The following is a 12,870-nucleotide window of genomic DNA, read 5'->3' on the forward strand; positions in this document are numbered from 1 at the left end:
CCTTGACTTTTGCTTTAGCTATTTAGATGATGTTCTTATCGCATCCAAGTCGGAAGAAGAACATTACCATCACCTAGAATTAGTATTTCAACGATTCAACGAATATGGTATAGTGCTTAATCTATCAAAATGTCATTTTGGCCAATAAGAAATTCAGTTCCTTGGTCATATGGTTAACAAGGACGGTATATATCCGCTGCCTGATAAAGTAGCAGCGATTATAAATTACCCAAAACCCACAAATGTAAAAGAAGTTCGTCGTTTTGTTGCTATGATAAACTTTTATCGTAGATTTATTCACCATGCTGCTGAAACTCAAATACCGCTTCTTGAATATCAAAAAGGCAACAAGAAAAATGACAAAACTCCAATAGTTTGGACTCCTGAAGCTGACAACGCTTTTAACAAATGTAAAGCAGAATTAGCCAATGCTACACTCCTTTCACATCCAATGGATAACAAACCAATTTGTGTAATGGTAGACGCTTCCGATCATGCTATTGGTGGAGTATTACAACAACAATCCGATGATGGCTGGCTTCCTCTTAGTTTTTTTTCAAGAAAGCTCACAGAAACCCAAAGAAAATACAGCACATATGATAGAGAGCTTTTGGCTATCTACACTGTAGTCAAATATTTTCGACATATGCTGGAAGGCCGTCATTTCATCATATTTACGGATCACAAGCCCCTAACTTTTGCATTTAAGCAAAATCCTGAGAAAGCTTCTCCCCGACAGTTTCGTCAACTCGATTTTATATCACAGTTTTCAACAGATATTCGTCATATTAGTGGTCATGCAAACACAATTGCAGATACACTTTCACGGATTTCGACCATCGATGTCCCAACATCTATTGATTACGATCAATTAAGCAAGAGTCAAGAAGATGATACAGAGCTTCAATCGCTCTTGAAAGATAATTCAACTTCGCTTATTTTAAAGTCCATAATAATTCTACAGGATAAACCAGCAGTTATTTGTGACATTTCAACAAATAAAGCAAGACCGTTTGTGCCGTCAAATTTTCGCAAAATCATATTCAATTCTCTTCATGGCTTGTCACATGGTGGCATTAAAGTAACTACAAAACTAATACAAGATCGTTTTGTTTGGCCGAATATGAAGAAAGACATACACACATGGACCCAAAATTGTATAGAGTGTCAGCGTTCCAAAGTAACTCGACACACACATAGTCAGGTCGGTACGTATCCCACAACTTCTGAACGTTTTTCCCATATCAATATAGATTTGGTTGGTCCATTACCGTCTGTCAATGGTTATACGTACTTTTTAACTTGCATCGACAGATATACTAGATGGCCTGAGGCCATTCCATTGGAGAATATGACTGCTCGAAAAGTGGCCGAAGCTTTATACAACGGTTGGATATCTCGTTTTGGTGTCCCTACTAATATAACCACTGATCAAGGTCGTCAGTTCGAGTCCAATCTTTTCAAAGAACTCGCACTTATTCTTGGTAGTAAAAGAATAAGAACAACAGCTTACCATCCATCGTCCAATGGCATGATAGAACGATGGCATCGTTCTCTAAAAGCTTCCCTAATGTGTCATAATAACAAAAATTGGCTAGAAGTACTTCCTACTGTACTTATGGGTCTTCGTTCAAGTATCAGAGAAGATGTAAATGCAACTCCCGCTGAACTTGTATATGGTACAACTATTCGTCTACCATGCGACCTACTTCAAAATTCTACAGAATTTGCACCAAATAGTGATTTTGTTCAAAATCTTAAAACTCAAATGAACATGCTTAAACCAGTGGATGTAAAGCATAAATCTAATAAATCCGTATTTCTTCACAAGAATTTGGAAAGTTGTTCATTCGTTTTTGTTCGTAACGATGCTGTAAAGAAACCTCTTCAACAGCCTTATGATGGTCCCTATCGTGTTTTAAAGAAGGCCGACAAATTTTTTACCTTAGACATAAATGGATGCAGTAAAGTCATATCCATAGATCGACTAAAACCAGCATTTATGTTTAATTCGGAAATAATCGAAGAGCCAAAATCTGTTACCATTCAACTAAGACGAACACAAACTTCCAATACGAATTCAACAGTGCCGATCAAATAAGTCAAGAATTCCAAAAAGAGTAAAATTTTCGAGAGTTCAATAACAAACTCTCTGGTGGGGGAGTATATGTAGCAACTACTACTCTACCATAAAACTACTTGTTTTAAAAAATAAAATATAAAAATAGTTTCATTGAATTTATTAATAACTTTTTGTAGAAAAATATGAAAAAATAAAAAAATTTTTTTAGTCTTGAAAAATAAAATATTGAAAAAACATTTTTTTTTAAACATATATATTTTTTCCCCATTACATTTTAACACAAATTTTGCAGATATCGAGGAAAAAAGTAACCCGATGATGAAGGAGAAGAAAACACAGGAAGTGAACTACAAAATTTGTCTACTTCAAATTCTGGTTCTACAGAGCATCCACCAGAGCAGAAAAGACCTCGAACTATATAATGTAGTTAATTTTTATATAAACTATGTAAAAAAAATACAAATTATATTTTAAAAATTAAATATATATGAAAAATTTTTACTCAAAAAAGCTGAACTTTAAAGTCGCATAACTTTAAAATACGAGCTAACTTTTTAAAACCCTTTGGGGGTTTTGGTCTACTGATGTTCTACTATCACTTCCCGTTGGTCTCATTCGGGATAGATTTAATGACCCGAAATTTGATGCACAGTGCAATCGGAATTGGGGATTTATCCCCAAAGTCTTTTGGTGACAGAAAATTTATTTTGGGGACTGAGGATATTTTAAAATATTTCGGAGATAATTGGGAATAAGGTGGTTTTTATGATCGATAATAGTAATAAATTACACAGTGCAACGGTGCAAAAAACACACGATCATGACAGTATACGTTAGACTCTACTACCAAAGGGTAGTAAAATCCTATACTCAGTTTGTCCATTTTGGTGATAAATTTTTTTTATGGGCCCCCAAATGTTCTTAAAATCAGTGGGCCCTCAAAAAATAGTGTCATAAATTTTTGGCCAACAGTTAATTCAGACTTGGTGATACCGCTTAACTCTATATGGCAAAAATATAGCTAATAGTTTTTTTCCCAAAAAATAGCTTTTTCGTGCACTTTTTTTGAAAAAAATATAGGAAGACAATTTTTTTTTACTTTTTTTAGAAAAACTTCCAGGGACTCCTAATTTTTCATTAAGAATATTTAGCAAACTTGTAGCTACGGTAAATTTGAATAACTCTTGTGAACATATCAATGCATTCTGAACGTGTCTAGTCACCCTAAATAGCACATAAAGATCACTTTGTACCTTAACAATTTTCGTTTTTACTATTTTTTGACGCTAAAACAAAGTTTTTTTTTTGTTAAAATAATATGATCAAGTCCACACATCTATGTTGTGCTGTATTATATACTTGGCTGAGGTGTTCGGAATGGGGATCAGTGAGTGGACCCTCAAAGTCACACATTTAAAAAAAATTGCCAAAAAGCCATTTATGATCCGAATAAGCTGAAATTTAAAATTTATATAGTCCTTGAGAAGGTCTACAAAAATAAGCTTATATCTGTATGTTATCTCTTTTAGTTCAAGAGATATTTAGGTTTATTTTTGCTTTTTAATTTTGCTCGATGGGCCTCATATATAAAATACGAATTTTTTTTTTATATATCGAAATTTTTTTTATTATGACGTATATTTGCGATAAAATTCTAATGAAAATAAAACCAACCTGATAACAATTATATCGTCCCTATAAAAAGTTACACGCATCCAAAGTTGAAGCACATTTTTATATAGAGTGTATATGGAGCACTCTAATGTATATAGAAAAAATATAGGAAGATTGTATGGACGAAAAAAATGTTCTAGGTACATTCCGTCCCCCCTCTAGAATGGTTCTATGTATTGTGGAAACTCGTTGAGTAAAATATTAGGATGATAGGATAACGCTAACAGGTGCCGCAACGACGCCGAAGTTTTGAGGTGCATTTACAAGGGGAAAAAATGCAATTTTTTCAGTTTTTGTTAAAAATTTGGCATTAAATAATTATTTTTGCAATTTAATTTAAAAGAATCGAAATGTACACGTAATTGTCGTTCTAATAAGATATAAAAGACAAAAATTGGTTTAAAAATTTTAAAGTTATTAAAAAATCGCCAGGCCATTAACGTGTCTCAGGCCACTAGAACAAGAAATGTAGCAACAAAATTAACATATTTTGATAAATATTATAATAAAAGTACATTTTTACTTAAAATATATCCATATTTACTTGTATATGATCATTTTGTGATCATCACATTGGGATTTATTGAGAACATAATAGGGAATAAAAATATGAAAAAAGTATGAAAATACCTCCTATAGTTTTTCCATACCTGCGATTTAAACTTTGAGATTTTCGAGAAAAATTATTTTGTTGGCCATATTTTGACGAATGAGCCGAATTTCTTTACTGTTATGATTTTTAAGCAAAAGCTATTCAGAATATTATATTCCAGGTAATTTTAAATATAGTCTGAAAGTTTTACTAAAATCGGAAAACGTTAACCCTTAAATCGTGAAGGTCAAAGGTCAAATTTTTCAAATTTTGGAATTTCTCATGGAAAGATAGCAAAATGATATATATTTTTGGGCCGATTTTGATGAAACTTAAGAAAAATATAACACATAGTCTAGTATTTACAAAAACTGCAGAAAAATTAAAATTAACCTTTAATAGCACTTGGGGTTAAAATTAACCTCAACTTTTAAAATCACGAAAAACACAGTCAATATGAATGGTGCTAACTTTAATGTTTTTCAGAATTAAATAAACTGAATCATTCGAGTTACTTTTTAAATCTAATAAATCAAAAGTGCACTAAAAGGTTAAAATCAATTTTATTATTCAAAAATCCTCAATAAAATATTAAATACGTTATTAAAGCAAAAATCAGGTATAAATAAAATATTTTGTCCTTTGAAAAATGTGTGGTCAAAATTGAACAAAAATGTGAACATGTTTCAAAGTGGCTTAGTAGTACAATTTTCTAATACACAATACAATATTTTAAAGTTTCTTTCCTATAAAAAAAACAATTTTTGATCAGCACTATTGAAATTGACAATTTTGTTTATGGTTTTAGAAGTTTGGGGTCATTTTAACTCATTTTAAGTGCTATTAAGGGTTAATTTTAATTTTTCTACTGTTTTTGTAAATACTTCTTTGTGTTATATATTTCTTAAGTTTCATCAAAATCGGCCGAAAAATAAATAACGTTTCGCTAAGTTTCCATGAGAAATTCCAAATATTGAACAAATTGACCTTTGACCTTCACGATTTAAGGGTTAACGTTTTCCGATTTTAGTCAAAATTCGCAATTTTATTTTTTTGGAGCACTCTAATATACATATATTTTTTTATGATTTGGAAACAGAACTTAATGCAAAAACGTATAAAGTAAAATCTGACTCACTTAAGCGGACATTGCCCCCTCCAGCCCTATTCAAACTTGACCAATTTTGAAACAAAATTTTAGGTTTGAGAAAAATTCTAAAAACGCAAAGCACCGATCCTCAAAAGCTCTTCATATTATATACATACAAAACGTTTTTGCTATAATACCCCAGCAGTTAAGCAAGTAGTCAATGTCACAAATGTCTTATCACTTGGCTGACTCCATTTTATATATTTTGGTAATTTGACACGTGTGTGCACTTTTTGCACAAGTAATCTAGCGTGAAGACAATTTACACTTAAGTCACTTTAAATGTTTTGTGAGTAATTCGTACAAACCGGTCTTTTACAAATTGTGTTGATATAATTTTCATACATTTTATTTTTGCTTAAGTATACTGATATCACATGTAACATAGCATGAAGTCAATAGTCACTTTAGTGTCTCTTAGTAACCTATGGTGAAGTCACTTCAAACTTTTGTTTTGTACTGCACTTTATTTTACCCACCAGAAGCGTTGACTATTTTCTATCAGCTATCAGATAGTCACATTGTAATCAAAAGGGTCAATTGAACCCCTTCTTAGGACATGCACGTTTTAAAATAACTAGTCAAGTAGCTGATCAAGTAACCAGTTACAAAGCTAGTAAGGCAACCAGTATGTGAAGACAATGCGTTGCCTACTTTGGACCAGCTATTAGACAGTCCCATTGTAATCAAAAAGAGACAATTCACCCCCTGTCTAGGACATGCCCGTGTTAAAATGACTAGTCACGTGGCTATTGAAGTAACTAGCTCCCACCCTAAATGATGGGTAAAATCACTAGTTCGGTACTGTCTCCTAGAACTGCTGGGACTGTAAATAACGTCAAAGTGTTCACTTTTCTAAAAAAAAAACTCAGTTTTTGGAACACATTTTCCCGTTTTTAGGAGTTTTGGTGTTTAAAACAAAGAATGGCAATAAAAGTCATGACATTGATTTAAGAACATTAGGATCTATATTACTTCCAAATTTTATTGACATGTCCGTAACCGTTCAAATTTTACATTAATTCAAAGTTTATATTTTTCTTGATGGAAAATAACCATATTAAAATCTTTTTAGTTTTTAAGGTAAATGACATTCGAAAAAACACAAAATTAATTCATTTCACTAAAATGTCAATCTTCAAGTCATAAGGTTTCCACCGATAATAAAATGCTTATATTTACTCTTCGGAAGCTCCACAAACCTTGCCCACCTTCAAAAATTTTAACGTTTTTTCATATCTTGCATCAAGCCGGTCTTGCGTGATTAAGATTGGGTACGTGATGGGCCCGGATCATACCGATAATGATTTGCCCATTATTCGTTATTGCAGCACAATAGCGAATTATACACTCGAACATACTTTTTTAACAAAAATTCTTTGTTTTAGCGTCAAAAATAGTAAAAAAAAAAATTTTAAGCTACAAAGTGATTTTTGTGAGCTATTTAGAGTGCCTAGATAAGTTCAGATTGCATTGATATGTTTACAAGAGTTGATCAACTTTACCGTAGCTACAACTTTACTTATTAGGAGTGCCTGGAAGTTATTATAAAAAAGCGAAAAACTATTTTTTTTCCTAATTTTTTCAAAAAAAAGTGCACGAAAAAGCTATTTTTTGGGAAAAAATGTTAACAAATATTGTTTAGCGGACTATTAGCTATATTATTTCCATATAAAGTTAAGCGGTATCACCAAGTCGGAATTAACTGTTGGTCAAAAACTGATGACACCATTTTATGAGGGCCCACTGATTTTCAGAATCTTTGGGGGCCCATAAAAAAAAATTGGTCACCAAAATGGATAAACTGAGTATAGAGTTTTACTACCCTTTGGTAGTAGAGTCGAACGTATACTGTCATGATCGTGTGTTTTTCCAAAAGTCTTCATTTGTTGCATGGTGTTACCAATAAGTTTGTTGTGGCGAGAAATACGAAAATATCTTTTAACAAAAACAAAGTACATACCTGTTGTTTTTGTACACGTTGTATTTGTTTTAGTTCTGTCGTCACCTTGGCATCACCTCAGTGAGAGCAAAGCCAAATCTACTATGGCCTCTGATACACGGTTGTCAGATCTTACAACGTTGTCAGAAAAATATTCAATAAATGGTTAACAACCATGGCCCATAATCATAGTCAAAAATAAAGTACATTTTAAGAGAATTAAACTCGACTTTACTTAAGAGTGGACTTTAGGTCTATCATATGGTGTTTTCTTTTCTGGCATAAATGATGCATTTATTCTGCCTTTTACCCTTCTTTGTGTTCTTTTCTGAAAAAAATGTAGTTTGGTCGTGTTCTTTTCTAATAATGTTACCATAAATCCCTGAATATATGCAACATGTTTCACCCTCAATTTTAACAAAGGGTTAGAAATGCACCACTTTTTATGTAAGCAAAAAGTATAGTTTTATAATATTTAGAAGCTATATAAAAGAAAAGTGCATAAATGGTAATGATTTTTGTTCTATTGTGATCGTTAAAAATGCAACACATTATTAGGGTATGGGTAACATTTAATAAATGGTACAAAATATATAGGCAACATTTTGTGTCAGAAAAGAAAACACCAATAGACAAGTTAAAGTATACTTCTGACGCTGAAGTCGACTTTAAATATAAAACTAGCTGAAGTTGTTTTTAACTCGTTTAACAACAGCATCTGCTGTTCTTCGCCGAGTAAAAAAGTTCGTCACAAAGTAAAAAATTTTTAAGTTACAAGATATTGGTAGATATTTTGCAATTATTGAACAGTTATCAATAAAATTAGTACCAAATCTTATCTTTTCCATTTTTCCACAACAAAAAACTTTCTTTCTTTAGATGTCCCGGTTACTTTTATTGTTTACGTTTTTTGGATTTCTTTTAATTTTGTATGTCAGCTGTTCAGCCTTGCCACTTGTCTGTTTTTTGTTGTATATTGTATGAAAACATTTTCTACATTTGCGGTGGCACCCAGTTAAAGTCGGTTCCAAGGTATAATAATTAATATACCTTGGTCGGTTCAATTTAAAACATACTTTAATTTTGACTATGGTTGCAAATTAATAAAAAGCTGTTTTTTATTTTAAAGTTGTTTTTAAAAAGAACCGACTTTAGTGTTTGACTATGATTATGGGCCCATATGTTTCAACTAGGGTTGAACATATGGGCCCATGCGGGACAAAAAACAAGAAAACTTATTCCATTATTTTAAACTAGGTATTATATTTACCCCAAATTGTTTACACAGTGATACAGCTAAGAATTAAGTAGAAATACCTGGGAAGTGATATTGTTTTTTTGGTATTTGTCAAACACTTCCAAAATCATGAGTTACGGGTAAAAAACCGTATCCGTTAGATGAAATAATGAACTGTTCATTATCATAGATTTCGTCCTTGTTCCAAAATAATAACATGCGCCATATAATGGAAAATCAGCCAGCAGGACAGCCTGAAAGACATTACTAACCAATGTATATCTTAATAACTTTCTGAGTTGCTTGATCCACATTTTTTAGCGATACAAACATCAGCAGAAATGCTGTGTTTTGAAAACGACTGAAAAAGTACATTGGTCTTGTGAAATCGAAAGTTTTTGGTTTTATATTCGATCTAGAATTAAATTCTTTATCGATTAAACAAACAATTACATTGGATTTCATAAGTCAAATGTATATTTTTTGTCGTTTTCAAAACCGATTCCGACCATGATTGGATTCTATGACAACCCCGATCAGTTGGAATGTAACTGCGGGACAAGAACTGGTTGCTTAGGCCAGATCATCAGTAAACCTTTTCCCAAAAGATTTTAGGTCAACTAATGATATTATACAAAACACACGCACTTTATTAATAAAAATATAAAATCTTAGACAAAACATCAACAAGTAACAGTGATTTTATCTTTTCTTACATTGAATATTTTCTTCTTCGCTTTATTTTATTGTTATCGCAAGAATAATATTTATGTTTCACTTCTTTTATATTTTTCTTCTTTAATAACTTGATATCAAGTAAGTATTAAATTCGGAAAACTTAAAAAAGCATACTACTTTTAAAAAAAAAAAATTCAACAAAAATAAAAATGTTAATTAAATATTGGAAAATTTTGTTTTGGAAAAAATTAAATTCTTTAAAATTTTATATTTTTATTTATTTATTTTAAATAAAACTAAAAATTGTTCCATGTCTGCTTAAAACAAAACGATAAAAAAGAATTTCCAAAAACAAAAAAGCATTCACTTTTTTCTTTTACTTAAAAATTAAGTCTGAAAGTTTTATTTATTTAATTCTTGTTTAAATAAAAGTACAATTTTGTTTGGTTTTCAATGTTTTGTATTTATGTTTCAACAATTCAATCCAATCGTTTGTTATATTTTGTTTGTTTAATTCTTTTAAAAATGTTTTTAATTTTGAATAACAAATTTATTTAATATATTAATGTGTTTTAAAAATATAATTAGCACTTGTTGCTTTCACTGACGATTTACAACAAATAAAAATTCTAATTAGCAGGAAAAAAAATTATAATATTAATGTAATGGTAGAATAGAAAATAAAAAAATTGGGTCTATTATGGTCAAGTAGAATTTATTTACAGGTATTCTCAATTCTCAATTTGTTCAAAAGTGTGTGAACACCAGTGCTTAATTCATAAAACCCTTTGTATCCTTGTATCGAGTGTATTATTGTATTCAAATACAATAGTGTATAAGCTTGTTGTTGGAAATTTTCATACAAAAATTAAATACACTTATACACTTTTTTTAAGTATATTTTTTTAAAAAGTTGTATTGGTTTACAGCTATAAATTTGTTTACATTTCTCTGAGCCCACATACTACCCGTCTATGTGAGAGAATAATTTGAAAAAATTGAGAGTCGGACTCCTTGTTATACATACCAGTGATGGGATTTGTGGCACAATTCGATACTATTGTGGCACTTTTTATACTTATCAAAATATTGTATATTAAAATAAAAATAGTTTTGAGTATTAATTTCGGTATGGATTTTAAAATTTATCAAGTTTTCTTTGTTGAGCAATATTTTAAAAATAACGAAGCTTTGCCAGGTACCAATACAAATAGAATTTGAAAAGAACTGTGGTACAAAAAAAATTGATAAAGTACTACTTAAACATACTAAAGATCGATTATTGTTTAGTAATTGGCTGAAAATCTGAAATGTATTAGATTTAGTTAGACATGTTATATTTTTAGTAAAAATCACTGATTGTCACAAAATATACCCAAACATGTTTGTATGCTCTTTTTTCTTAAAGTTTGCTGTAATATTCTAATTCATTTTATGAAGATTTGTGTGAAATTCAGTTAAAATGAAAAATTTTCATAAATAAACAAAATAATCTAGAAATAATTAAGAACAATTCAAGTTTTATTTCGTATAGCTATTTAAGGCAAAATTTCATTTAAAAGCGATCATAAATTCATAAGTTAACTTAAAGTAATTTAATAAAAGGCTAAAATACATTTTGATGAATTCGTTATTCATTATTATTGCCACACTTAGGGCGCGGTTTTGACTTGAAGATCAAATGCCAAATAATAATCAGATTAGTTATCTAAAAACAATCAAACCTTAATAAACATTGATGTTTTTAGGTTCTAGACCATAAATATTGTCAGACAATTTAACATTTTGTTGTCAAAACAGAGCGTAAAATATGATAAATTTGATAATGAAAATTGTAGTTGGAGGTATGTGTAGAGATAATAAATTGAAAAAAAAAATCAAAAAAGCTAATTTAAATAACATATTTTCAAGTATCTTAAATCTTCTGGAATGAGCCATATTTGTATGTTTTCCAACACAAATATTGTTTCATCAGCTATTTGTACTTTCGGATTTATTGCAACCCGCCAATATTAAAAACAACTTAAAAACAACATACAACAATTTAATCTCCAATATTCTTTTCAAAAAATTTTATAAAAATTTGTGTCAAAAAGGGATCCAAATTATGTTTATTATGTGAAAAGTGTTTTGGCACAATTTATACATCCATTTGGCTCTAAATATAAAAGTTCAAATACCATCACTGATACATACTACTCATTCAAAAACATTCATACAATATATACAATGGGTTTTCACAAACTAATAAACAAAAAGTGTATTTAATACAAGATACACGATACAGATTGTTGTGAATTAAGCAATTATTTTATTTTAAAAAATGAAAAACGTTAGAGTCCGACCTAAACCTTTATATTTCAGAATCGAACCTAATATTCGGCATAATCAGCAACAAACCGAAACTTTAAAATTTTAATCGATGGAAAGAGTTTATGATTGTCGTTATATAAAAAAAAATCAAATAATTCACTGGTCTTTACTCACTTTTGAGGCTGTTTTTTATTCACTTTTCCAATGTTTTAATTTGTTGACAGATAAAAGTGAGCAAAAAAATATTAAGATGGCTTTTTAACGTCATATTGTTAATGCTGATAGGTGATAGGGTTTAAAATTTGTTGACTCAATTATACGATGTATGGCTGATATTTTTGGCGAAACACTAACCTTATATCGATTAAAAATCAATAAATGGTAGAAAAATGAGAAAAATGTTATTTGTTGGAGGTACTTTTAACCATTTAACAAGAGCTAACCTAAAAACCGGTTAACACCACTGGATTCAGCGTACTGCGAATTAGGTTTACCCGTCGTGTAAACCGCTTGTCACATAAAAAGTTTCCGATACGAGCACATTTTAATTGACAATGATGTTATATTTTTTAAAAAAGTGTTAAGTTTTTTATTTTATTTTGGACCTAAATATAGACTTATTAATAATACAGGTAGTGTATGGAATGGAAAAAGCGTTTGGGAATTATGTTAGATCGTTCAAGGTGTTTGTGTGTGGCTGTGTGTATTTCTGTAGTTCGAGAGAAATTGTGTAAATATTAATTAATATTGAATTAACATTGCTGTTAATTCGTTAGTCAAATTCGTGTTTCACTGTGTGTTTCAGGTATTGATGGCGATGGCGATGAAATTTGATCAGCCAATTGTTGTTGCTCTACTGCATTTGTCAGACCATCAGCGGCAGCACCACCACCACTACCATTGCGTTTTTGATATTTTTGTGTTGTTGGATCTTCATCGATATATATCATATCAACTGGTAATTGCAGAGGATTTGATTTTTGTGACTGCTTGGCTTGTTGCTGAGGCATTTGGGTAAAACTATTGTAGTTAGGGTTTAATAAATTACTATTGTAATGCGGGATAAACCCTGCGCCATAGGGGTTATTAGCGGTGCGTGGTGTACGTAAGCTGTGCAGGCTATGTATAGAACGTCGCTCACTCAAATCTTCCAATGTCGAACGGAATGCACGGATAACGCGCAACTGCAACAACAACAAAA

The 12,870-nt window shown here is 30.6% G+C and overlaps 1 protein-coding gene across 9 annotated transcripts in view; it reads right to left on the reverse strand.

Moving 5' to 3' along the window:
• Window positions 1–12,870, reverse strand: part of PMCA (plasma membrane calcium-transporting ATPase 3) — a 141,701-nt gene that overhangs the window by 34,385 nt on the left and 94,446 nt on the right. For 4 of the 9 annotated variants that reach the window (XM_065514648.1, XM_065514650.1, XM_065514649.1 and 1 more), the window contains one exon: window positions 12,230–12,853. The exons of the other annotated variants lie outside the window; for them this stretch is intronic. In XM_065514648.1, the coding sequence (XP_065370720.1) occupies window positions 12,446–12,853 (408 nt within the window). In that variant the 3' untranslated portion in view covers window positions 12,230–12,445. Of the gene's footprint in view, window positions 1–12,229; window positions 12,854–12,870 lie in introns of those variants that run through there. 9 annotated transcript variants of the gene reach the window in all.

The sequence above is a fragment of the Calliphora vicina genome, chromosome X (genome assembly GCF_958450345.1).
Source record: "Calliphora vicina chromosome X, idCalVici1.1, whole genome shotgun sequence".
Taxonomy (NCBI): Eukaryota; Metazoa; Arthropoda; class Insecta; order Diptera; family Calliphoridae; genus Calliphora; species Calliphora vicina.